Source organism: Tauraco erythrolophus, chromosome 23 (genome assembly GCF_009769465.1).
Source record: "Tauraco erythrolophus isolate bTauEry1 chromosome 23, bTauEry1.pri, whole genome shotgun sequence".
NCBI lineage: Eukaryota > Metazoa > Chordata > Aves > Musophagiformes > Musophagidae > Tauraco > Tauraco erythrolophus.
Window position 1 is genome coordinate 1,290,213 of NC_141487.1, and position 26,960 is coordinate 1,317,172.

General features: G+C 50.7%; 1 protein-coding gene across 1 annotated transcript; it reads left to right on the plus strand.

The window, feature by feature from the left end:
- The first annotated feature begins 289 nt into the window (after positions 1-289).
- On the plus strand, positions 290-25,767 carry USP48 (ubiquitin specific peptidase 48). Its single transcript, XM_086625527.1, has 23 exons — positions 290-426; positions 998-1,106; positions 2,216-2,349; positions 2,561-2,643; positions 2,945-3,124; positions 5,480-5,605; positions 7,795-7,944; positions 10,485-10,685; positions 12,570-12,684; positions 12,844-12,974; positions 14,405-14,476; positions 17,273-17,397; positions 17,554-17,676; positions 19,434-19,495; positions 19,969-20,079; positions 20,645-20,775; positions 21,003-21,109; positions 23,130-23,234; positions 23,625-23,780; positions 24,012-24,137; positions 24,706-24,754; positions 25,024-25,050; positions 25,228-25,767. Exons 1-23 carry the CDS (start codon positions 329-331, stop codon positions 25,248-25,250), a joined length of 2,544 nt encoding a protein of 847 aa, XP_086481653.1. The 5' UTR covers positions 290-328; the 3' UTR covers positions 25,251-25,767.
- The last annotated feature ends 1,193 nt before the right edge of the window (positions 25,768-26,960 follow it).

Below are 26,960 nucleotides of genomic sequence, written 5' to 3' on the forward strand. Positions count from 1 at the left end.
TTGGGGTTTTTTTCATTCCAGAGCTCTGCGAGGAGCGGGGCAGAAGTCATCCCACCCGGCGCGGCTGGCCGGGAGCCAGGCTCGCTCACGCTGGGGGCCTCGCGCTCCTTTTAAGCAAATTCCTCTTTTCCTTTAGTTCTCCCGACTGGTCTTTTTTTTGTTGTTGTTTTCTATTCAGCGCATGCCTGAGCCTCCGTTCAGCCTCTGTGTAGGGCTCTGGGTAATTTGGAGTAAATTAACAATGAAGTGGTGATTGGGCTTTGCGCTGCGGCGTGTTAACGGGCTTGGCTTTCTCTTCCAGGACGCCCAGGAGTTTTCCAAGCTGTTCATGTCGCTGCTGGAAGATACTTTATCCAAACAAAAAAACCCGGATGTTCGAAACATAGTGCAAAAGCAGTTCTGCGGAGAGTACGCCTACGTCACGGTGTAAGTACTTGGAATTTGGGATAAATGTTTAAACGGTTTTGAAGTTGAGGAGGGGGGGAAAAGATCCCTCCTCACAACTGGAGCGGGCAGGTAAGCTTCTGCTGAAACATTTCCCAAGAGTTTTTCACCTTTGAAGTTTCCTGGTTCCTTGTGCGTGGGGGTGTTGCGGTTCTCCGGCTGCGTTTAATCCTTTCATAAAAATTCACCAGTTCAACCTGCGAGCGGGTTAATGGAACGTGAAGTCCTGCAGCCAGGGGACGGAGTACGCGGGTGCCGTGTTCTCATTCCTGCGTTCTCCGAGCTGTGGATTTCACCAGAAAAAAAAAATGATAGAAAAGGGTGCATGCAATTTGTAAGTGGGTGCTCCAGGTTTTCCTGGTAGATACTGTTACCCTGTCACCACCTTCTTGCAGAGCGTTCGCGGCGTAGAGGCGTGAACTGCATCAATTCTGACTTTTTTTCTCCTGGTTTTATGGCTCCAGGAGTGGTTTCCTAATTGCTGAGGAGTTCAGATGCATGAACCAGTGAACTGACTTCGTGTGTTTTTGTCTTTTTTTTTTTTTAATCCTAGCTGTAACCAGTGTGGCAGAGAGTCCAAACTCGTGTCTAAATTTTACGAGCTGGAGTTAAACATCCAAGGGCACAAGCAGCTGACAGACTGCATAACGGAATTTCTTAAGGTACGAGCTCGCTGGGTTTTCCTGCAGCCCCAGAAAATAAGGATTGAGTCATGTGAGGAAGGAGCAGCTCCGGACCAGAGCGCACATTATGGCTTTAAAAAACGCTTCAAAGTCGCGTGTTTAGTTCAGATGCTTTCCCAGAAAAGCTGAGGGAAAAGTCCCTGCGTGCTTTGTCATGGATAGCACCAGGAGGACGGCTGGTTTTTGTGTTTTCTATATTGGTGCCCGTCTGCGTAGCAACGGGAGACGTTCCCTGCTCCAAAACATGCTCTCCGAAATCCTCGCAAGGGCTGGGAATAGCTGCGGGAACAGCTGCAAGTGCTTTTAATGAGACTCGAAAATTTGCTGAGATCTTAAAGTTGAGATCCGGCGGGTTAGAGGTTCGAGGCATGGCTTCGGCTCGAAATATTCCGGGCAGAACTGACCCGAAACGGTGACTCCGCACCCGAGCCGTCGGGCAGCGGCTGCGCCGATGCGCTTGGCAAACCGGTTGTTCTGCCCGTGGAAGGTCTGCTATGGAAAAAAGACGGGTTCGTGTCCACGCGTTAAAATCCCGAGATGGTGAATTTCAGGTTTGTCTGCTCCTCCTTCAGATGGAACAACCCTTGTTCTAGGGCAGCTGGAGTTCTCCTCTGGCCTGATCCTGCCATTGGATCTACTTGGGTGTAGACAATGACTCTTACAAGGTGATGTTTGGGGGGTTGAGCACGAGAGGACCGTAGTTTCCAGGCTAAAACGGTGGCTTTACATTAACTTGGTCCATGTGAGCTCGTAAAAGGGTGATTTAATTATTTTCTTTTTCCATAGCCCTTGGTATAAACCAGCTCAGTCAAGTGGAGAGCAAACCTGACAAATCTTGTAAGCAACATGAGAACAGGGCTGGATTCGGTCTAAAATTCACCTTAAAAGTGAGAGCAGCCTGCTGTGGCCGTGCCGTCGCGTGCGTTTTTAACCAAAGAGTTTATTTCGGGTAGAGATGGTTAAAATGGTAGAAACGGTTAAAATAACTTCCAGGCTTTTCACTCTCCAGCTGTTGAGCAGCTGGGACTGGTTGATTCTTTTCAGTGGCAACCTGTTCTCAAGACTTTTCTTTCTGCCTCCCCTCTCAGGAAGAAAAATTGGAAGGAGATAATCGTTATTTTTGCGAGACTTGTCAGAGCAAGCAGAACGCCACGAGGAAGATCAGGCTGCTGAGTCTGCCCTGCACCCTCAACCTGCAGCTGATGCGTTTCGTCTTCGACAGGTGGGCGTCTGGCTGGACCGCGCGCGCCGTAGGAGCGGGAGCGCCTCTTTGGGAAGAGCTGCTCCACTCTTGCCGCGTTGATTTGCGAGGTGGAGGATTGAGTGGGTGCCCGAGCTTCTCGAGGGATGCTCGGAGGGTTTCGAGGAGGGGGTTGTTTGGAGAGGTGAGCTGTTGTTGCCGTCCCCTGAACCGAAGCTTTGCCTCCGCACAGGCAAACGGGCCATAAGAAAAAGCTCAACACCTACATCGGCTTCTCCGAGCTGCTTGACATGGAGCCTTTCATGGAACAAAAAAGTGAGTTTTGTGCACTGCGTTCCGTTAGCTTCACCCAGCGCCCCTCGGCAGACAACGGGAGATCTACAAATCCCCTTTTTGGTGGAAAATTACATCAAGAGTTGTTTGAATCCCGCGTTTCAAATAGCCTCTTTGCCAAGTGAGTTGTGGAAGCCGCAACCTACTTAGCGAGGTCTCGGAAAGACCCAAGTTCAAGTGTAATCCTTGTCCGCTGCCTTCCAAAAACTTTTAAGTGCTGGAAGGAAAAGACTTTTTTTTTTTTTAAATCCAGAGCGCTGCATAACTGCCTCTTTCCTTCCAGACGGCGTCTACGTGTACGAACTCAGCGCTGTCCTCATCCACCGCGGCGTGAGCGCCTACTCCGGGCACTACATCGCCCACGTGAAGGACCCGCAGACGGGCGAGTGGTACAAGTTCAACGACGAAGACATAGAAAAGATGGAGGGGAAGAAACTGCAGCTGGGGATTGAGGAAGATCTAGGTAAAACCTTTAAGTTGTGAGTGCCCTTTTAAAATAACTCTTTTCCCCAAAAACACGGAGGCTGAATACGTGGAGCCCCGTTAACTCCGAAACCAAAAGCGCTCCGGTGCCGTCGCGTCCTAGGGGTAACGTGTGAAACGGCGGCTCCGTGAATTGCAGCCAGATTTCCTTCGTTCCCGCCCCGTGGGAGCGTTCACACGTGCCTCGTGATCCGTTCCTCTGCTCCGGTGTTTCTCTTGCCTGCTGCGTGGCAGATAAGACGCTGATGACTCGGGCAGCAGTTGCCTATCGGGATGAAACAGGCAAGCGGCCGCTTCCTTGGCCGGTGCGCGAAAGGAGGCTTGGGAACGAGATAACGAGATGACTTTCAGTTTCCTTAACACGTCGTGGTTTGATTTCCACTGAGGCGTTTTACTTGGAGGCAGTGAGAGTCTCTGGGGAAAAAAATCTTGATCCAAATAACGGCTCGGAAGCCGAAACCAGCTTTTTATTTTGCGCTTTTTACTTCTCCTTCGCGCTTTTCTCTTCTGCCGTTGTTGGCTCGTCTCGTGCCGGTGCTGCCCCAGGTGACGGCGTTCCCTGAGCAGGACAGGGTCTTGATTCCTTGGAGAGCTTGGGCTGAGGCCGAACCTGCGGGTTTCTCGGTCTGCAGTCCGTTTATAGGAGTGGATCAGCATTAAATGGATGTTTTGAGCGCTCGGATTTGCAGTCACCCGGTGTTCCTTAGCACAGGATTCTCTGCGGTATCAGGAAACGGAGAAATTAATATCAGAAATTCCACTTAAAGTGCAAACAATTCATTCTTGGAAACACCAGCCCACCAGGACACTCGTGCTTTGCTGCGGTTGGACTTCATGAAACTCTTATTTTTCTTTAAACCATCCTCGTATAACAACGTAATAAAAAACCATCCTCGTATAACAACGTAATAAAAAACCACCCTCAGATACAGATTCACTCCCTTAGTTGGTTGTAAAGCCACGTCAGTCCGAGCCCACCCTGGAGCAGACCTGGGGCATTAACCTCCCTCTCCCGTTCCCTTCCGCGCACGCATCTCCGTGCTGCGGCTTTCTTTTCGGCTCTCTTGCCAGCAAACACCTTCTTGGCGTTTCAGCGCGGCACCGGAGCAGCTTTGGCATCCTGGTAATGTTTGACAACGGAATCGTGAAGCTGGCCAGACATCTAGTGGCGTAGGATCGCAAAAGAAGGCTCAGAAGGAAAGAAGAGCCGCTCAGCGTTTCCTTTTAACCTCCTGCCGTACCCAGCGTCGCAAAACAAGGGGCAAATCAACCGCCGTGGCCTCGATTTTGGGAAGGTTTATGCTTAAATAAGTAAATTTCCCCGCTGAAATCCCAGACTGCGTGGAGAATATAAGGAAAGGGTGTTTAGAAGCCTCTGTAGGCTGCGAAACTTCATCTGTTTATCAAGTGCTAAGGAAAAATCCTGGAGCGCTGAGGTTATTTGCCCGCTCCGAGCGAAACTGAGCCTCTTCTCCGTTACAAAGGCCTGGAACAGCGGGAGGAGGGTCTGCCGTGGGGAGAGGCTGCACAGATGGGAACAATCGAGAAAAATATTTGGAAAAAATGCAAATAAAGAGCATCTAGGAAGTCTCCTGGATGGTGCAGCGGGAGGGCCACGTGAATTTTTTCCAAAATTTGGGCAAGATAGGCACTTTTCTTAGTATTTCAATGTTCCTTTTGGACCTGGGGAAGGTTATTCCTTAATATTTCCGTGTTCCATTTAGAGTTTGACCGATGGAGGTTTGTTCCTTTATTTACTTTTTTTATATATAAGAAAACTGGTTGATTTTTTTTGGAGCTCCAGCTGTAGATAAGTGGGTTTTTTTCCCTTTACCTGCCACTCTGTCTGGAATCAGCACCTCTTGCAACACGAGTTGGTGTCGTACCACCAGCTGCTCCAAAATGACCGTTTCTGCCGCTTTTTGCTCCCGGAAAGCTTTGTTGCCCGACACTTTACTTCCCAGAGGATTTGACTCTGTTCTTTGGTGTCAGAACAAGAGACAGAGGGGAGAAAGGAGGTTTTCGCAAGGGCTGCTCTTGGCTCGCTGAGGTTTAATTGGGGAGAGAAGAAAGGCTTTTGCAGAAGGGCGGTTCAGAACAGGCTCCTAATTTTAGTCCCTTTGAATTACCCAGCTTCCAAAAATGCTGGAGGGATTTGGATCTTTTCTTTGGGATACAATTTCGGCTCATGCCAAACCCAGCACTTGGCACAAAGAGGCCTGGCAGAGCGCGGCGGGGCGAGGAAAGCCGGCTAGGTGGCAAACTCGTCCCGTTAATGGAGAGTCAGTGAGTGAGCTTTGGGTGTTTTATGATGTTTTTACCTTCTCTACCACAGCGGAACCTTCGAAATCCCAAACTCGTAAACCCAAGTGCGGGAAAGGGACTCACTGCTCGCGCAACGCTTACATGCTGGTGTACAGGCTGCAAACCCGGGAGAAGTCTCTGACTGTTGAAGTACCAGGTAAGAGAATTTTGGCTCTCCTGACCTCTCCGTCTCGTCTCATGATGCTCCAGGTGGGCCAGGAGTCAGGTTGCCCAGAGAGGTGGTGGATGCCCCATCCCTGGAGACGTTCAAGGCCAGGTTGGATGAGGCCCTGAGCAACCTGATCTAGTTGGAGATATCTCTGTTCCTTGCAGGGGGGTTGGACTAGATGACCTTTGAAGGTCCCTTCCAGCCCTAACCATTCTGTGATTCTATGACTCCCGCTATCTGGGAGCCCTGCAGGTGCTGTATGGAGACTTGGTGTCACGAGCAGCGAAACCCTTGAGCTTTCTTAGCACTTAAATAACATCAGCGTGGTGATCCCACCTCCGTCCCCGCTCAGACCTCGCTGTTTTATCCAGCGAGACAAGATGGGAAGGGGTTAGGAGGAGGTGCATCCTGCTGGGAGCCGCCTGCAGCAGCAGGAGGGTGGGGATCCGCAGGCAGGAATCCCGCAGGAACCGCTCAGGTTCCTGAAAGCGAAGGAGAACGGCGTGGTTAAATGTCATGTAGCGCGCTGGAGGTGAATAATCCTGACAGATGTCAGGTTTCTTCTGCGAGGGCTTAATCTTCGCCGTACGGAGAGCAAACGCCGGGAAAATAAGAGGCCACAAAGCCCTTCACGGGAGGGTTTTCTTCCGAGCGCGTTCGTGTCTTGCTTTAGAATTACTGGGGGTGGCAGAAATCCCTGTGGGTTTGGCCCGTGGATTTAATGATGCTTCGTGTTCGCCTGCTGCTCGATTAGAAATATTAATTAGGCCCCTGGTGCTGATGGGGAGGGAGGTGTGTGCCACCTTCTTCCCTCTTCTGCGAAGCGGGGACGGCGGGGGTGGCATAGCCCCTCCGTTCTCGTTATCCGGATGCGGAGAGGGTAAATCCTACAGCTTTCCCCCCTCCTCCATAACAGCACCGAACCTTTTCCAGCCCCAGCACCGCTAAAAACCCACCCTGCGAGCCACCCGGCGTCAGGAATCACTGCTAATTCCTGCTTCAGATCAGCGTTTTCAGCCTGTTTCCTGAGCTCTCTCGCACTCCCTTTTCCTCCTACCCCTCTGCCCGAAACAATAACTTGGCAAAAACCTCCCCACCCAGCTCCAAATTCCTGCGCGGCCCCGCGGTCGCCTTTGTTTCACATGGCACCCTGCCAGGGAACGGGGAGCGAAGGGCAGCCGTCGAGCCCTGCGGTTGCGGGGAGGTTTCATGCAACTGTAAATTTGAGGCATTTTGCTTTGATGCTGTTAAAAAAGCGGCTTTTCCGGGACAGTGGAGAGACGTAACTTGGCTCCGACCTCAAGGGTTTCAAACTGGTTGTTTTTTAATGCCGTGTGTTCTCCCGAGGTGGGTACTGTGCTCTCCGGCCGCACAAGCTTTAACCTTTCTGGGCATATTTTAGCTTTTCAAAATCCTGCTAAATAGGAAAAGGTTTCAGATAAGCGACGCTTTCCCCCTCCCTTACACCAACCCCGCGAGGGAAATGTTTTATCTTCCCCCTCCCCACCCCACCCCGTGCTGAGGTTTGGTTCATTTGGGGTTTTTTCCATCAGCGACAGCAAAAATTCCCCTTTCCCTCACTTTTCTGTCGACACTGGGATCTGCCCGGCTTATCTCCCGTCTCCTGAGGGGTTTGTTGTTGTTTTTTTTTTTTTTTTTTTGCCCTTGGGTTTGGACATCAGGACAAGCTTCCATAGGGTGAAAAAAAAAATCCTCCTGCTTCTCCCCTGGGAACAACGGATCCTTGGCATTCCTCTCGGTGGGAGGCAGAGAAATGGCTGGAGGGATTGAAACGGGCAGCAAAGCGTCCCGCGGCGCTCCGGCTCCGCGGCCTCTCGCCAAGCCCCGGCGTGCTTGGCATGACTGCCAGCGCTCGGCGTTCAGGCTTGGTGGAGAGCGAAGGATTTCTCTTAAGGCAGCGCCCGAGCCCGAGGAAATTATTTTCCTGGGTGACATCGTATCGTGCAGGATAGTTGCATTTAATCATTTATGGCCATAAATATTGGTGACGGCGACATCCGCACGCTTGGGCTTTCGGAAAGACCTCGTACGCCCATAGCTGGGGAATTCTTAGACTTGCTCGTTATCCCCAGATAACCTATCGCAGGGATAATGAATATAATTGACTTTTTTTTTTTTTCTCCTTGAAATGACTGTTTTTCCTTCTTCCCCACCAGCTTTTCTGCAGGAGCTGGTCGAGCGCGATAACTGCAAGTTCGAGGAGTGGTGCAACGAGATGGCCGAGATGCGCAAGCAGAGCGTGGCCAGGGGCAAGATCAAACACGAGGAGGTGAAGGAGCTCTACAAAAGGCTGCCCGCCGAAGCTGGTCTGTAAGACGTTGCGGTCGTATTTCGTAATTAGAAGCGTTGTTAAGATGAGTAACGATCTGTAACTCGCCCACAGCTCACGTCGGCTCCGCCGGGAGGCGTTAGCTGTAGCCCTCGAAGACCAAAGCGATCGCTGTCTGTTGTTGCCATGTTCATGCTTAGGATTTGCTTCCCCTCCCTTGTTTTTTCTGCCTTAACCTATTTTTCTCCTTTTTTTTTTTTTTGCTCGTTCTTATGGCCTCTGGCATCTCTAATTCCCTCTTGCTCCTTCTCCATCAATCTCCTGTGTGCTTCCAAGCGTTGAGACTGTTTCCTTCTGCCTGATGAGTGGCTCGGCTCGTTAGGAGTTGGTAACATCGAGGCAAATAACTGCCCAGTCTCGAATTGCCGACTCAGCAGCAAATTTGGGAGCTGTTGATGGGAATTAATCAGCAGGTGTCGGGGTAGGAGAACGCCTGACCTCCAGCAGAAAGTGATTCGCTTCATCCCTGCCGGTGCTTTGAAGCCCAGTGCCTGAGCTTCGTAGTTTGTCCCATGAGTGACTGGGATTAGTCCTTTCCTGCTCCTCCTTGTCTGAGCACAAGGATATTTATTCCTCTCCCTTGTTTTTTCTCTCCTATCTCCCTGAAAACAAGCGTAGGAGCACTTGCTCCGTCCATCCAACGTGGGGAATTTCTCTCCGCTGTGTGCCTCTCCTAAAAACGCTTGAAAATTTCTACTTGAAGATTTCAAAATGGGTTTAATGAATTACCCTGTCAGACAATTGGAGGTTTCACTTTTACCATCCGAGGCTCAGACCCAGCGGCGAGATTCGAGCAGCCGACCAGCGGGCTCCTCGGCTCCCATGAACGTTCCCGTGCCTCTTCCGTTCACGATCCCCCGTTTGCGGGCGCCGGGCGCTTAACTCACGAGCAGGAGAGAGTCGCAGCTCACGTTGCCGAGTCCCCGCGAGCCCGAGCCACATGGACACCTCCCCGTTCAGCCAAAGCCATGGTGGGGGCACGAACCTGCCACGGGTCACCGTTAAATGGAGGGACAAGCATGACTCCGGTGTGTTTTCTGTCCCCCTTAGCAGTTTGCTCTCAGCATTTTGAACATGGCAGAGGGATAAATCTGAAAAAGATGGGTTTGTAGGTGCGGGTAAAGCTCCTCTGCCCCGATTTTGAGATGGCAGGACCTGAAACGCTGCCCTGAGGGCACCCAGCACCTGCTGCTGGGCATGTCCTGGGCACATTGGCTTGCCAGCACAGCTGGAGGCAGTGTCAGCCCGGAGCTGCTCTGAATCCCATCCCGCAGCAGCTCGGGACTCTCTCTGCAGCTGTGCGGACAACGTTTTCTGCCAGCTTTGTGCAGCCTGCCCCAGAAAAAAATGTACTTTCCGGCGGAGGCAGCTTTCATCCCAAAGCAGCAAACCGTTTCTGACAGGGTTGCAATTCTCTGGAGGTCACGGCCGCGTGTCCCTGACGGCGTTGCGTAAGATGGAAACGCTGCCGATTTCTCCCGCAGAAAAGCCCGGCGTCGCGAGGATCCAGCGCGAGCTGGAAGACAAAGTCTTTTCCTGTGGCTTCTCTGTCGCTTCCTTGTGCGAAACCTTAAGGATTTGTGTTTGTCTGATAAATACAACTAACGCTTGCGTTTTCCCCTCGGTTTCAGAGCTGCCCTCGATGCATCAGCAGGATGGGTTTAATTTCCTCCTCGTTTCCGAATTATCTCGCAGAAAGGTTTCCGTATCGATCCTGGGTCTCGGTATGGAAATCCAGGAGTTGCACCCAAAGTTATTTCACTGCTCATCCAGGCACTGACCCATTCCTGAACCTGGGCTTCGGGCGAGGAGTTTCTCCTTTAGCAAACAAGGGCAAGTCTGCTGCTCCGTCTCAAAAAAAAAAAAAAAAAAAAATCCTGCTTAAGCTAAAAAACGTGAGCAAATTTCCATTTGCACTCTAAACTTTAAAACACGTGAGTGTTTCTCACCTGGAGCTGCGAGAGCAGCCTGGAATGACACTGAAATTTTGGGTGCTGAAGGGACGGGGTGAACGCTGACCTGGGCTCTTTGCTGGTTTTACCTTTTTTTTCCCCCGATTTGCCGTGATGAGTTTGTTCTGTTATACAAGAGCCTTTATGTACAATCGTAATTTAAATGTTAATTTATCCCTCGATGGACGATAGGAAAACCTTCCCCTTTCCTCGACTGCTGTCCAGTGAGCCCCTGAAGGTTTAGGAGTCCGAAAACACTCCCTTTCCTACTTGGAGCGCTCCGTTGTTCCGTATCGATCGCTTAAATCCGAAATGACCTCTGCTTCTTGCGTGTCTGAATTCCATCACTCCCGTCTGCGAAACCTGCGGAGAGGAGAATCGGACAAGAGGAGCTGTGTCAGATATTTGGAAACTTATCCCGCAGGGATAAGCCTGTTAGTTTTTAAAAGTGCCGTTGAATATCGGAGTAATTATAAAAACACCAGCTGCTGGGTTTTTATATCAGCTGACACGTGTGGGCTTGTTTCTCTTGTGGTTTTTTTTTTTTTTTCCCCCCCCCTCCCAGGTTCCCCCTACGACTTCATCTCTCTGGAATGGCTGCAGAAATGGCTGGATGAGTCCACTCCTCCGAAACCCATCGATAACACAGCCTGCCTCTGCTCGCACGGCAAGCTCCATCCGGATAAGATCTCCATGATGAAGAGGATATCGGAGTACGTGGCCGACTTCTTCTACCGGCGCTACGGCGGAGGGCCGCGGCTGAACGGTGAGGGGTCGGGCTCCAAAACGCCCTCTCCACGGGCTCCGAACGTGTTTTAAAGCCCCGTTCCGGTCCCAGCCCTGTTTGGAGCCACCCTTAATCATCGTAACTTTATTTCTGCACGTAGCTTTTGTGCTGCCCTGTTATTTATGGGTGGGGTTTTTTTTTTTTAATATCACTTAGTTATCTTAACATTCAAACAAATACAGTTAGTCTGAGCGCAGGGTCTGCTCCGTAGCCGGAGTTCTGCTCTGTCTAGAGGAGGGATTTCTGAGACAGCAAAGATGCCCTTGGGTTATAAAACCTCCTGCATATTGTGTTTTCTGAAGTCGATTCTAGAAAATAACAAAGACCCGCACATGCAGAACCACCCTTAGAATCATAGAATGGTTAGGGCTGGAAGGGACCTTCAAAGGTCATCTAGTCCAACCCCCCTGCAAGGAACAGGGATATCTCCAACTAGATCAGGTTGCTCAGGGCCTCATCCAACCTGGCCTTGAACGTCTCCAGGGATGGAGCATCCACCACCTCTCTGGGCAACCTGTTCCAGTGTTCTACAACTCTCATGGTAAAAAATTTTTTCCTAATATCCAACCTGAATCTACCTCCCTCTATTTTAAAACCATTACCCCTTGTCCTAAGACCCTTAGTCTCTTAAAAATCATTTTCCCCACCTGCAGCACCTGCAGATCCTGCCTGGGCAGCGTTTCGCGGAGCGTATGGAGCTGCGCTGCCTTTTGCCGGCAAACCTCGCTCCGGAACAGCGTAAACGTGTGCGGGCCAAGGAAATAACTCCCTGTCTTCCACCTCCAGCCTGTCCCTGTCTTCCACCTCCAGCCTGTCCCGAGCCGCCTCATCCGAGGGAAACACGTACCTGTTAGCCTACACGCTTGTGCTGCACGTTGTGTCGTGCTTTGTGATTTCTTGGGAGGGTCAGCTCAGCCCCTGCAGGCTTTGGGCATCCCTGGATCAAGCCCCAGGCTGAGTTTCTTTTATAAAGGAGCTCGATAACTCCCACTGAGACCAAATTAGCTCAGCTCCTGCGAGGAGCTTATGGGGAAGAAACGCAAGCGGCAGAAAGCGCTGTGACGCAGGCAGCTTTTGTAAGGAAAAAAAACCCAAAATAACAAAAAAAACCCAAAAAAAACAGGCCAACATTTATTAGTCAACTGGAAAAATCGCCTGCAGGTTTTTTTCGTCGAGTACGGCTGGGAGGGATGGATCGGATGCGCTGCGTTCTCAGACTTGTTTCCCTCGATCTGACCCTCTTGCTCCTAGATGAAATAAATAAATATTAATGTTTATTTTATATTATATATAATATATAATATAACATATATTATATAAATTTATTTATACAAAAACATATATATTTATTTTTATATATACATATGCACCCAGCTGTAGGATTTCCACTCCTGTTGGTCCAACATAGCTTTGCAGGAGGGTTTTTCTGTGCTGTTTTTTTTTTTTTTTTCCCCTGGGTTTAACTGGTAAAGCGCCACAACAAAAGTTTTTGGTTGGTTATTTTTGCCTTGCCAACACTTAAGCTGTCCTCCTGCCTTCGGCCTCCCGCGGCCGCTGCGTTGGCGTGTCCTGGCACGCGGCCGTCGCCGCGGACCGTTGCTAGCCGGCGGCAAAGCTGGGAAGGTAGCGGAGCAGATCGTGCCTCGTCTGAAGTGTTTGATGCTTATTTAAGCTTATTTAAGCTTCAAACGTGGGCTGCTCTGGCAGTAACCCCAGGGATCTCCTCGTTTACCTGCGAAATCTCCAGGCTCCAGGCGGGATAGTTGGTGCACACCTGCCCCAGCGAGTTCAAACCGACAAGCTGAGCCGCGTGGGCGATGAGTCGTGTCACCAGTTGTGTTTCTTTTTCTTCCCCCGCCCCAGTCAAAGCACTTTGCAAGGACTGCGTGGTAGAACGGTGTCGAATCCTGCGACTGAAAAACCAGCTGAACGAGGACTACAAAACCGTTACGAACCTGCTGAAGATAACAGTCAAGGGGTATGTAAGTCCCAACGCTTCCAAACATCATCAGACGGGTTTTTTAGAAGAGCTTAAATAGCTTTTTCCCCAAGATTTTTACTGTTTGGGCTCCGAAGGCGAACGGAATTGTGATTTTTTTTTTCATTGCTGACACTGTTCTCTGTTTTTTTCCTGCAGGAACGACGGGTTTTGGGTTGGGAAGGCGTCCTTGCGGAGCTGGCGTCAGTTGGCTCTGGAGCAATTAAACGAGCAAGACGAAGACGCGGAGCACAGCAACGGCAAAATGAACGGAAACGGGCAAAACAAAGGTAGTTCTGCCGCCGGAGAGACCCACCAGCTCTGACTGATACCTCCTAACAAAAGACATGTCAGGTGTTCCTCTAGCTGTTTTGCTTCCCTCGTATGAGTAGGGAGGAAAGAGAAACAAATCAGCTCAATAAACCAAATAAATAAGTCATAAATCAAACAAAAAAGCTCTTTCATTTAAGGAGCTTTTTTTTTTTTGATTTGATAAGCTTCAAAACTGCTGGGTGATCTTCATACCTGGCGAAGAAGAGGAGGTAAATAAGTAGTTTTACAAAGCTGTGGCGAATTACCACCCCAGACACGTGATCTTCTCATCCGCTTTTATCGGAATGAGAGCGCAGGGGAGGAAGAAACAGGAAAATTACCCTGGGGAAGGGTTGGAGATGTTTATTGTGAAGGTCTGTGGATGGAACAGCACAGCTGGTAACGCAGCACTGGGGAAATGCAGCCTAGAAAGAAAAATCAGGAATCCAACTCTTTTATACCCATATCGTGAGCCCATGAGAATAGGTGAGGGTTTTTTTGATTTGCCTTCTGCCCTTTAAACCCCTGGAAACTGGGTATGTTGTTGAGCTTTTTGTTTTGGAACTGAGGGCGAGACGTTGTGTTTGAGTGAAAGCGGAGCCCGTGGGCTAATTGACATCGATTTTGAGTCCGAAGGCTCCGAGAACGCCGCAGCCCTCCCGGTAATATCTGCTGCTGGTGGAGCATTCGTTGAGAAAAGGGTAATTCTCCACTGAGTTACAACTTGCTGTCATGACTTTGGTTTCCCAACAGGTTGTAACTCCCAGTAGTACATCTGAATTGCCCACGGGTCAGCTTTTTTGTAGGACAGGTCATTGAGAGACCCTTACTAACACATGAATTGTGTCGCTGAGGCTCCAATTCGGTGGCCAGAGCTTCTGTCCACGGACCTCCATGGTTCTTAACCATAATTTAGACATTAATGTGGGGCTTGTCAAACCCCTGGCAGCCTCCCCCTTAGTGTTCCAGGCAGCATCTGTTTTAGATCAGCATCCTGATGGATTCTTTGCCAGGAAGGTTTCTGCTGGCTGCGCTCTTACCTAGGCTCGTGTTTAGGTTAAACTCCGAGATCCCTGGGAGCGGGAGCCCTGTGGTGTTTGAGCCGTAACAAATAAGTCCTTTGTAATCTCACAAAGGACCAGCTTGTGCTCCACGCGCTTCAAAGCACTCCTACGGGGGCTGGAGGCTGTAATCCTGCCTGCCCGGAGGCCGAGACATTTGAGAATAACAAATTTGCTTCCAAAATCTCCCTTGGGTTAAGGGTTTTGCCACAATTTGAAAGGCAACCATGCTCCTTTTCCCCAAAAAGCTTTTTTTTATTTTTTTTTTTTCCCCTTCCCTTGGGAAGGGGAGCTCTGTGCAATCTGCTTGTGTATTTATTTAATTTAATTTTTTTTTTTTTAATTAGATGACTCCACTGAAGAGAAGAGAGAGGAGGAAGAGGAGTTAAATTTTAATGAAGACATCGTTTGCCCACATGGTGAGTCTCTACGGGGGAGGGAGCTGAATCTCTCCCTTGTTGCCCACTGCTCAAGACATGAAGCTCGTAGCCTTTGCTCCGCCGAAGGCCGACACGAGCGGTGAGAGCCAGCTTGGAAGTTCTGAAAATATTAAGAGAAAACCAGGTGGTGTAAATCAAGCGAAGGTGGGAGCTGAGAACATCCAGTTATTCTCTGGGTTTACCTGGAAACAGGTAAAAACCTGGAGAAACGTGAGCTGATCTGCCAGCGACTGGGACCGCTACGGATATCCGTTTACCAGCCCGCTGCGCTTTGGTGTCCGTGTGCGTAAGGGTTCGACCCGACCTTAGTTGTTTTGCTGAGTGGTGGTTTATCAGCTACATCCTTGGCTTCCCTGTTGTTTAAATCTCTTTTTTTCCTTAGCTTTTATGTCTCTCCCAGACATAACTCCGCTCTAGCGAGCTCCTGTTTGCGGAGGCATCAGTTTCCCTGCCGGGGATGCTCCAGCTTGTTCCCAGTAAGAAAGAAACACGCCGTAAATTAGCCATGCACCTGCCATCATCAAGGCTAATCAAGGATGTAGAGTAATGACTTGATAAAGCCTTGATAAAGCTTGAAGCAGAGCGTTCAAGCGTTTCGTCGCCGCGTTGGCTGTTTTTTCAGAGCCTTTAAGGCCCTTTTTCCCCGCTGCTGCTGTTAAATAAAAGCGTGCGGCACGCTGGCGAAACGTTTAATGTAGTCAGATGTGCTAAAAATAGGCCAAGAGGCTTTGGAAAATATCGTGTTGGTAAATCAGTAGTTGATCTGTGACTTTGGGGCGTAGCAGAATAAATCATATTACGTACGGTGGCAGGTCAGATTTCCCCGTTTTGAGCTGATCTCCGATTACCGGTGAAAAACATCCTTTCCACCTTTAAAATAACCCCCCTGGAGTGTCTCAGCAAATCTGCAGTCTGGGTCGTACAGCCTGAATTTTGCCGTAGAGGAAGTTGCTGCCTTCGTGGTAGGCTCTGGAAAAACCAGCGCTTTATCCGTGCGGTCTGGCTGCCCTCCAGGAATGCCAGCCCTTAAGAAGTCCCTTTGCATCTTCACTGTAATTTCTCGCTCTCTGGTAACTGCCTGACCCCGATGCCGTCGTTTTTTCCAGATGCCAACTTCAAACCTCTTTGCTATCCCTGCCCAGAACATGTCCTGGGACAGCGGGAGGGGGGAGCAGGGGCAGCAGCGGTCGGGATCATCATCTTCCAGATGGCAAAGCGCTTCTTCCCCGCACACCCACGGCTGATTTTTCCACCCTTTTCGCTCACCGGCGTATTAATCCGTTCCCATTAATCACGTGGCGTCGAGGCACTTTGTTTTACGAGCTCCTTGTTGGGTTTTATTCCCCCCAGCCTTCCTGGCTGGCTCCGGAAAACACCCCGGTCCTCCCTCCTCGGAAGATAAAGCTGAGCCGCTCGATGAAGCACGAGTGGCCAAGTGCTGCGTCGAAGCCGTCCAGCCCTGATTTTTGTTTATTAGAGGAAAAGCAGGAGGGGAGCGTTGCTTTTTTTTGTTGTTGTTTTATTTTTTTTTTTCCCCCTTTTGGGGCTGGCAGAAATCCAGGCTTGGCTGGAGCGAGGAAAGCCGACGGCTCCGTGAGGCTGAGGAGCTGCTTGGAATGTGAAAGAGCTGCCGGAGGGAGGGGAGGAAGGAGCCTTTTTCTCCCCATTTTTGCTTCCTGCAGCTCTTCAGGCTGTAGGGAAGCAGATAAAACGGTATCGTGCCCTTTGCTGGGCACCACGACTCCACAGCTGCCGTTTCGCTTCCCTCTTGCTGCTGAAATCCACGTTGAGGCTCGAATAATCCCACTTCGCCTCCCGCTCTTGCCACGTTCCTCTTAATTCCCGCTGCGACCGCGCGCCACGCAGCCGGCCCCTGCCTTTCCCAGCTGCTGCCTCGTGGGGAGATGTGGGTGTGGGGTTTTTTTTCCCCTCTTTGGCAATCATCAACCCCACAAAGGGTCAGCACCAGCTGGTGGGATCCCCGAGCGTTCAACCTTCTCCAGCTTTCCCAAGCCTTGTTTGTCCACCGGAACGCGTGTCGTCACGTGTGCGTGTCGTGTCCAAACGCGTGAGCGCGACCGTTCCGCTGCGGCTGTTGCTGAAATGACAAATGCTTCGCACAGGACCGTTCTTTGGAGTTTGGGGTTTTTTTTTGAGCTGCGTGAGCGTCAGGATAAATAGCATGGCAGGCGATGTCTGGGGGGTAGGTGGTAAATATTCCATTGTATCTTGGCACCTCAGTTACTCCCTGGAGCACATGGAGGGTGCAAAATCTGTCCTGTCCGGATTTTGAGGTCCTTGGATAGGGCACGTGAAGCCATCTGAGATGATAGAGTGATAATTGGGTTTTTTTTGAAGGTTCAGAAAGCACCTGACTCCTGTGCCTTGGGGTTAGTCCACAGCAGTAAAACGAGTTGCCATCAAAATGGTAGCCCAGATCAGAAAACAGTAGCCCTGTGCCCTCCTCGGCTTGTCCTTGCACCTCTTCGCCGCTGTGTTCGATCAGTGCTTGGGTTCACGAACTTGGAAATCTAAAGGACGTTTAAATGAATTAAAGTCATGTTTGTGGGTTGTTTTTTTTTTTTCCTGTCTAAACGAGGAAATGATCAAGTTGAAGGTGACTTTGTGTGTTAGTTACGCTCCTTTTTTCGCTGACGTGGTGTCGACCGATAAGCGCCTGCCTGTCTTCCCCCACGTCTATACCCTGGAATCTCTTCCATCTGCAGCTGCAAGACGTCGCTGAGCAAAGCCCTCCTCTTGCCTCTCTCCTTGCAGGTGACCTGTGCATATCCGAAAACGACCGGAGGGTGGTTTCGAAGGAAGCCTGGGAGAAACTCAAGCAATATTTCCCAAAGGCCCCCGAATTCCCGAATAACAGAGAGTGCTGTTCCCAATGCAAGGTACTCCACATAACGTTCCCCTTTTGTTGCCTGTAAAGACGCCGCCGTGTTTCTGGTTTTCTTTTTAACGCGAGCCGGTGCGGCGGAGGGAAGTAACGTCACCTTTGAATAGCAGCTGGGAACTGAAACTGTGCTGTAATTAACTGTTCCGTGCAGATTTTGGAGCGGGAAGGGGAGGAAAACGAAGCTCTGCACAAGATGATGGCCAGCGAGCAGAAGACTTCGCTCCAGAACCTGTTTCACGATAAATGCAGACCTTGCCTGGGCAGCTGGCCTCAGGTACGGGAAGGGAGATGCCCAGGGGGATGTAGCCGGGCTCGGGGGAGGTCTTTATTAGCTTGTATCCCTCGTTTTTATTAGCTTTTATCCCTCTCCCTGCGCAATTTTATTTCTCCCGTGAGAGAAACTGCCAGCTAATCGTTCGCTCCGTCCGAGCCGGGAAGCCTGTGCCAGCGGCGCTTCCGCGTGCGCCGTGCCGAGGTGTGATTTCCCCCGATGAGCGGCGCTGGCGCGGAGCCCCGCGAAAGATCCGCGCGAGTGGCTCGTGTGCCAACAGAGCTGTCGCCGGCCCCCGAGTCGGCTGGATAAGCGGCGACAATATTGCTGCTGTGGTTCCAGCCGCTCCTGCAAGGACGGAAACGGCGCGGCCGTGCCGGTGGAGGCATCCTCCTGCATCCCGAGAGCCCGGGAGAGCTTCCCTAAACGCTGAAACCCCGTAAATGGAAGCGACGGTCGTGCGAGACCCCTCGTACTGGGACCTCTCGCACCACCTTCTCCCCAGTACAGCTCTCCAGGACCTTCCTGGGACTCCGAGGAGGCTGAAAAGCAATGGCACAAGCCGTTGGCTCCGCGCCGCGGCGCCGATTAATGATTGACTCCTTAGATCCTGCCAAGCTGCTTTGGCAGCTGTCTGCCTCGGTCGCTCCTGCGTGCGAGGGCAGCCGGTGGCTCTCCGGTGCCTTCTCCAGCAAAGTCAGCACGGATCCGTGGCTCCGAAATTGGGGAGCCCCAAAAGCGTTTAAATGGGAAACGGCGTGTGCCGAGCCGGAGAGCTACCAGGTCCTATCGACGGAATTTAAGGGTAGGGTCTGCTTTTGGAGCTGGAGGAGGGAAGGGAAAGCTGGAGCCCGTCACTATGGGTCAGCTCGGAATACGAGGGTCCATCCAGGCAGTGGGGCTATATTCTCTTCTCTCTTTGAATTTTCCAAGAGATCCTGGTAAAAAAAGAGCTGAGGAGCTTTCCCTCAAGCATTAAATTTTGAGTTTTTCTCATCCAAAGCAATTGAGGTTCAGGGAAGAAAATAAGCGGAGCGGTTTGATCTAGAGGAGATGAAGGGGAAATGAAAAAATTCTATATATTCCTCAGGCACGCTGAATTTTCCCGCAGAAAGATGGAGTCAGCCCTTAAATCCGTGTTGGGGAAAGTGGTGAGGATAGGGGAGCACGGAAATGATTTTGTCACCTGGCTTTTAGGATCTGAGTGGTGTCTTGGCCAGGAGCAGGTTATCTCCTGGCACGTCAGTCGGGACCGGAAAAATGAGGATTTATCCAAAAACCTCAGGGTTTCGGTGCAGTTTTGAATCCGTGCTGCTACCAAAAGGAGAAGCTTCTGGAATTTGATGGGTGAAGCAAATGAAACAGGTTGGGGTGATCTCACCCCACCCCACGGGGGTGCAGGGACACATCCTGCTTTAGACCCGGAGTAGCTGGCCGGAGAGATCCCGGAGCCTTAGCTGCTCCAGGGGAAATGGCCGTTTCCTGCTGGGAATTAAAGGTAATTGGATCTTAAAAACGCAATTAACTTTGTAATAAACACGAGATTAGTAACGTAAGCGCTTAGTACTTGATCCCAAATTCTTTTGCTTGGCTTTCCCAGCGCGCTTGGATGGAGTTGTCATGGTAAGAACGCTGAGGTCTGGAAGGGAACGGGCGCTGCAGGAATTGCGGAGCAGTCATCGCTTCTCTGTTGTTGGATTAATTCAAAAAGATCCTTTTTTTTTTTTTTAATGATTTTTCCCTTCTCTTTTCACCTCCAGGAGACGGATGAGCTGTACATCGTTTCGCAGTTCTTTGTGGAAGAATGGAGGAAATTTGTCAGGTAACTGAGATTTTTCCATGCTTCTTATTCCCTTTTTTTTCTTTTCCCAGCAGCGGGGCTGTAGTTAATGATTTTGCTTTCGAGCCCCGTGCGTGTTCCCTGCGGTTTGCTTCCGCAGAAGCTGATTATTTTTTATGTGCAGGACTGAAATCAGTTGTAATATGTTGTAAGAAACCGAATTTCCTTGTTTACCGTGTCTTAACCAGATGGTCGGATTAGATTGTAACCTGATTAGGATTTTTTTTTCCATCTCTCTGGAGCTGTATCCTATAGGCAAAGGTCAATCCTTGTTTCGCCAGGCCGCTGGTGGTAGGAGGAGATGGAAATCTCCTCCAGATAGGAGTAATTTTGCAGTGTGTAGGAACGCAGCTCTGATTTCCTCGTTTCTGGTGGTTTAATATTCCCTGTCGGAACGTTTTTGTGGAATAACCCGACCCAACTCCGCAAACCGCTTCCCCTTTCCCCCCGCGCAGGAGGCCGACGCGCTGCAGCCCCGTGTCCTCCGTTGGAAACAGCGTTCTCCTCTGTCCCCACGGCGGCCTCATGTTCACCTACGCTTCCATGACCAAAGAAGATTCCAAACTGTGAGTTTCTTCTCTTCGTCTCTCCCGAGCCTCGGGGGAGCGTTCCCGGAGGCCCACTTCAGCCTTCATGCGAGGCAAGACCTAAATTGTCAAAAGATGCTGGATCAGAGAGGGGAAAAAAAAAAGGGATCTTACTTCAGCTTGGCTAATTCCTAACAATAAACGACTCTGGATTTGACCGGAGCGTAGGAACATCCAGCTTCCGTAGGATTTGCTTTCCGTGAGACTCGCCCGCGGCGCGCAGGACGTTGGGTTGGAGGAGTTGGTGCTCCGCAGCGTTGCTTCTGCAACGATGCAGAACTAAAAGGAGCAGATCTTCCACTCCTCTCCTCCTCCGTCCTCCCTGCGGCACAGCTGGAGCACGACGGCGTCGCTAATAACACGCCACTGTGTCCCTCTTATCTTGGTCATCCAGGCCCTCCCGTGTAGCCGGAGTTACGGATTGATTATTTTTTGTAGCTTTTTCTTTCGTTACTGGATTCAAAAGGAAAAGGGGGAGGCTGTTGAGGAGCTCCCAGCTCGGCTTTTTCCATGTCCTAAAGCACGTTCTTGTTCCTTTGCACAGTATAGCTCTGATATGGCCCAGCGAGTGGGAGAGGATTCAAAAACTCTTCGTCGTGGATCACGTCATCAAAATCACCCGGAGCCAAGCGGCCGGGGCCGGCCCCGAGGGCGTGCTGTACACCTCCGAGCCCCGTGAGTGACCCTTTTGCCACCCTCTGAGCCCTGTTCTTTCCCTGGTTGGTGCCACCTCCCTGGGAAACGGCTCTTTTGCTGGATCGAAGGGGATCGGTGGGGAACACGGAGCTTGGCAGATGCCCCTGGTTACGTGATCCGCTCCGGATCAGCGGGGAAGGACGTTGGGCAGGTGTATCCCGAGGAGCTGAAGCAGTTCAATGTGTTTTTCCTTTGTGCCTCCCCAGAGCTCTGTCCGGAGTGCAGAGAAGGGCTGTTATGCCAACAGCAGCGGGATTTGCGCGAGTACACCCAAGCGACCATCTACATCCATAAAGTGGTGGATAACAAAAAGGTACGGACTGTCTCCCTCCGTCCTCCCTCATCCCGGCTCCCCGTTTTGTTTGACGGAAATCACACCGAATAATGATCCAACTGCAGTGGTGAGACAGCTCCCGCATCCTGCCGCATCCCAGCAGGAATGGGATACGCTGGGGAGGGGTGCTGGGTGCCTGGTGGTGGTGGTAGTGCAGGCAAAAAAAAAAACCCCCAGCGCTGCCGCTCGCAGGAGCCATCGCTTTGGCAAAACCAGCACATGGGAAAATTCCGGCTGTAGGCACTCCGAGAATTCCGTCTCCTCAAGGCTTCCTTTTGCCAAAGCGAATCCTTCGCGTTACCATCAGGGGCCTTCACGGATCTTCCCAGCTTTCCTCATTTTAGGCGGCGTTGTAACCGTTTCCGCCTTCGTACCAGCGGTGTCAGGCTCTGCCTGTTCTCCTCCCGCTCCCATGTTTGTCGTTTGCTCTCCTGGTTGCTCAAGTGACACTGATTCCTAGATGGAAATAAGCTCTCCAGCCTCCACGCTGATGAAACAGCGATGAACTTGGAGATGGTTTTCAAGATCCCCTACGCAGCTGTGAATTATATCTCAGCTTTACCGGTGTCTTAAGGGATCAGTATTGGGTCTAGGATTGGTTTTTCCGGTACCCAAAGCTGGTTACAGTAACTCTTCCTCCTCAGAGCTTCTTTTGAGCTTTAAGGAGGAAACCAAAGCTCGTGGGCAAGCTCAGATAAAGATGTTCCCTGCACTTTTGCAGCGTGGGGGGTTGGTTTTTCTTTGCTTCTTATTGATTTCCACCTCCCTGCCAATGGAAGGGAGGAGCTGGAGCCCGGAGAACCGCAGGGCGCCAGAGGCTGGACCAAGTTTCTGCCCTGGTTGTGAGATGCAGAGCACGCAGCAGGGCCTGGAGCCAGCAGCTCCGGGTTTTCAGCCCGTCTCCAGGCTGGAGCTTGGCTCTGGCGCAGAGGAGGCTTGGTTTGGGTTGGTTTGTTGTTTTATTTTTTTTTCCCCTGGTGCTGGACAGGACCGTGCTCTCGCACGTGGGGCTGGCAAAAAAAACCCCAAAACAGGCAGCTATTCTTTGCCGAGCAGCTGGGGTCGGAGAAGAGGGGGCAAGAGCTCCCCTGGCACATCCCTCGGGAGCGGGGCGGCCTCGGCGAGACGCGAAGAGGCGTCGCTCGAAGCCGCCGCTCCCTTCCCCGCCGGTTCGAGCGGTTCCCAGCCCCTCGCTCCTGCTTTTCCCCCCGGATGCCTCCTTCAGCTGATGCTGCGAGAGGGAGGGCACAGCCGTATCAAACGGGCGTAGGGTGGCACTGCCGGAATCCGCCGGGCTCCGGGGAGGCTGTGGTTGGCGCCGGCTGGCCGGGCGCCACGATCGCAGCGGTAATTGCGAATACTTCGACGGAGAATCGAGCTCATGAGCCATGCAGGACGGAGAGCACGTGCTGATCTCCTGCCCTCCTGCAAACCCTGGCTCCAGCCAAAGCCTCATCCAGATCCAGCCGTGCCTCCTGGCACCAAACGTCCTTTTTATTTCCGTGTTTTGCTTAAATGATTTAGATTTCATTTACTTCCAACCTCCAGACCCATCAATAACGGTGCCGAGTGCCTCCGTCGGTCTGCTGCAGGGATGGATAAGTGTCTTAATTTGCAGATAATATTCCCTTCTCCGTGTTAGGGCTTTCGTAACACACTTAAATGAACCAGAGAAGCAGCCAGCTAATGGGAAAGGAATCAATCCCGGTCCCTGGAGTCTTTCCCTTTGCCTGGAGAGGAGCGTAGGTCCTGAGCTGCAGGAAGCACCTGCAATTCGATAGAGAAGCTTCTTCTCCGGAGCTGGTCCCCTCCGTGGCTCGATGCAGCTGGGGAAAGGGTGGAGAAGACTTTGCAGAGGACTTGTGTTATTCCCGCTGCGCCTCGGTTCCTTGGATCGAGGGTCGGCATCCTTGCAAGGCTCCGAGCTGTTTGCTGTGCCGTGAGGGTCCGGGTCGAGGCCGTCGAGGTAGTTACGGAGAATCCGTTTTTATGACTTCAGGTAATGAAGGATGCTGCTCCGGAGCTGAACGTGAGCAGCTCAGAAGCCGAAGAGGAAAGGGAGGAGAACAAGCCAGAGGGAGAGCAGGACCCGGATTTTAACCAGGTAGAGATGGAAAACACCACCAGGTCCTGCGATGTTTTTTTTTTTTGCGTCATCCTGACATCAGGATTTGTCTTCAGTTGTCGTTTTTCCCGGTCGTACCGCACCCTCGCTCCGGTTTTTGGCAAGATCAGATCTTGACACCGGTTAATCCACCCGGCGCTCACGTTCCCAGCGGGAACGGAGGTTTCATGGCAAAATCCTTTGGTCTGCTCGGTGCTCCAGCGGTTTCCAAAGGGGCTTTCAGCACTTGGTGCCTTCCCTCGCGTCGCCCGCTCGCCCGGAACGCGGTCCAGGGTGGCCGGGGGAGGCTGTATTTCTCCAGCAATCCCAGACTCAGGGATATGTTTTTTCCCCCCGATTTATTTTTTTTTTTCCCTTCCTTATTCCTAGACCAACGGCGGTGCGAAGCGCCAGAAGGTCTCGCACCAGAGCTACGTCACTTACCAAAAACAAGGCATCAGGCGGAGCACCCGGCACCGGAAAGTCCGAGGGGAGAAAGCTCTGCTCGTTTCTGCTAATCAGACGCTGAAAGAGCTGAAAATACAGGTAAGGTGGTTTTTTTCCCTCCCAAAAATGAGGCTGGATTAAGAAAACACAAAATTAGGAGCGTGGGGATGGAGGGAAAGAGCCAAAATAAAATCCCACGTGGTGTCGAGAGGCGCCCGTCGCGCTCGGAACGTGGGGTTTTTGCGTAGCTCGGGGTGGTTTGGGGTTTTTTGATGATTTTTTTTTTTCCCCCTGCGCACCAAGTCAGCGTGTCTCATTGTGTCGGCACAGATCATGCATGCATTTTCAGTTGCTCCCTTCGACCAGAATTTATCCATCGACGGCAAGATCCTGAGCGACGACACCGCCACGCTCGGCAGCCTCGGAGTCATCCCCGAATCCGTCATTTTATTAAAGGTAAATTTAATAAATTTATTATTCAGCAGGGCGTGGCCGCTGAAATTAAACCGAAACGGAGAATTGAAACCCATTTTGGTACAACCGAAGAGAAACGCGGTGATAACGCGTAGGGAAAAATGCCACGTGCCAACGTGCCCGCTCAGGGGGTTAATTTAACAAATTCCTCTTGGAAAAAAAAAATCCATCTTGTGGCTGCCCCATCCCTGGAAGTGTTCAAGGCCAGGTTGGATGAGGCTTTGGGCAACCTGGTGTAGTGGAGGGTGTCCCTGCCCATGGCAGGGGGGTTGGAACTGGATGATCTTGAAGGTCCCTTCCAACCCAAACCATTCTAGGATTCTATGAAAACTCTTTTTCTTTTAATTTTTAAAGAATATTTATTAGCTGGGCTGTGCTCATAGTGACCCAAAACACGGTGAAATTAGGGAGCGAGTTCTCCCGTCTCATTCCCAGCCGATATTCGGGCAAGAAACTCGTTCCCCGTTCCCCTCCGGCGCACCGGATCGGGCTGGGAACTTCCAAACGAGGTTCCTCGCTGGTTGATCCCTCCTTCCGCGTGGTTTTCCAGGCCGATGAACCTATCGCAGATTACGCGGCGATGGACGACGTTATGCAAGGTGAGAGGAGGAGGAGGAGGAGGAAGGGGCAACACACACGACCCCCAGAAGGTTTTGGGGTTCGGGGGAAAGGGCCTCATCTCTGCGCTGGAAACAGCGGCGGTGGATTTGGGTTGGAAAGGTGGAAAATAGAGAGTTTGGAGCTTTCATGGCGCTGTTAGTGGGGGGAGTCGAGCGCTCCGCTGCCGCTCGGCTCAAAAATCCTTTTAGAAACGACTTTTTGGGAACATTCTGACGCTGTGCCTTTGTTTTTCCCTTTCCATCCCCAGTTTGTATGCCCGAGGAAGGATTTAAAGGTGAGTCTGGGGGCTGGTTAATTATTATTTTTTATTTAGGGTTTTTTTTTTCTCCCTTCCCTTTACATAAACTCCCATTAACGTCATCGTGGTTGTCTTTTTTTATTTATTTATTTTATTTATTTTAAATTTTTATTTATTTATTTTATTTATTTTCTTTTATTTTTGCCTCCTCAGGGACCGGTTTACTTGGACACTGATGGTTTTCGAAGCGTCGCCAACAGAGGAACGACCAGAAGGGAAGAGGATTTTTGACATGGTAGGGCATTAAAAGGAAAAAAAAAAACACCACAAAACCACCAAAACCACCACGTTGGGCACAGGACTGAACTCTTTGACTCTTCCAGAAGGCAGAAACCCATTTGGAAATGACTTTTTCCCCCCCTCCCTACCCCTTCCCCCCCCAAAAAAAATGCCTTATGTCAAAGCAGATTGCACTGAAGGACATCCTGCCTTCGAGAGAACGTTCCCGATGGTTTTTTATATTTAATAAAGCTCCAGGAAGGTTGGAAAAGTTTAGTTAAGAGCTTAATGGTGTTTACGGGCGCGGGAGACGGAGGCTGAAAACAAAGAGGTTGTCGATCCGGTCAGTCCGGTCGATCCAAAGCGTCCTGGATCCGGTCTGGAGTTAACTCTTGCGCCGTAACCCGCTCGTCTTTGGTCCGCTTTTCCGTACGGCGTGGAAGTAAAAATTGTTATTTGTGAGGAATGTCTAACTCTTCATTTAAAAAAAAAAACAAAAAAACAACAAACAACACAAAAAAAAAAAAGCAACAAAACGCACAAAACCCAACTGAATTTCATCTATTTAACCCAAAAACGTGGGCAGCCTCCGGAACGCCTTCCGTGGTGGAGGGGCCGGGAGCCGCCTCCGCTTCCCAACGTTTGGATGCTCTTTAAAGAACCACCTGGGCTTTGTCTGGAAAATTTGGGTTTTTTTAAAAAAAAAAACGAGGTGTTTTGATGATTTTTGAGGACGTTTTTGATTTCCCTCCGCTCCAGGACTACCGGGAACACTTTTGCCCGTGGCTCGGGGAGGCGACGAAAAGAGTTGCAGTTCGGTGACGTGGGGGAAAAGGTTTAAATTTGGGTTTGGTTATTTTTTTTTGCCCCCATCCTCTTTTTTTTTTTTTTTTTTTCAGGAATGATTATTATTATTTTTTATGCTTCCAGAAAGGATCTCTCTTCCCTATTAGTAGCAGGAATTAGCGTTCTGCTTCCGGACTTCAAAACAAGAGGTAGCTCCGTAATAAAATTAGACCTTTCCTCTTCTTTTTTTAATTTTAACTTGTTTCCGCGACAAAACGTGATGCAGAGAGGCCGGTCGCTGCCACGTCAGCTTGATTTGGGGAAAAATTGCAGGAATTTGGCGCTGCAAGAAGAAAAGTGGGATGTGGGGTGTCATATCCCATCCCGACAACCCCGATAGCGGTAATTTTAAGTGGTTTATCTTTTTTTTTTTTTGCTGAAGAATTACAGGTGCATCACCCAGCAGATTTTTTGGGGCGAATCAGCCAGCGTTTGGGGCAGTGGAGTTGTTAAAAAATGGGATTTTTTTGGGGGGGAGGCAATTCCCACCCACATTTTCTTTCCAGAGATGAAGACAGCAGCAGGAATTCAGCGCATCCTTTGGGAACGGGCAGGAGGTTTTGGGTTTTTGTCTTCCCAGACTGAAGCATTTCCAAGGAAATTCCATATTTTTTATTTTTTTTTCAATTTGTTATTGAATTGGGGTTTTTTTAATGTTACCAAAAACAACCCCAAAACCCCAAAGCAACACAATCTTCCTCGAGCTTCGACTGTTGCAGAATTAACCAGCTGAGATTAAGAAATTATTTTTAATCCCAAAAAGCCGCGTACGGAGCGAAGGGCCCTGTCCCCCCCGTTGGGTTTTTTTGGTCCGTTCTTTT

Excerpts from the sequence above, each read along its gene's own strand:
- USP48 (XM_086625527.1), top strand. The coding sequence starts at position 329 with ATGTCGCTGCTGGAAGATACTTTATCCAAACAAAAAAACCCGGATGTT. Across the intron at positions 7,945-10,484 it reads AAGGCTGCCCGCCGAAGCTG|GTTCCCCCTACGACTTCATC; the intron begins GTCTGTAAGACG and ends CCCCCCTCCCAG. Across the intron at positions 23,781-24,011 it reads TGAAAGAGCTGAAAATACAG|ATCATGCATGCATTTTCAGT; the intron begins GTAAGGTGGTTT and ends GTGTCGGCACAG.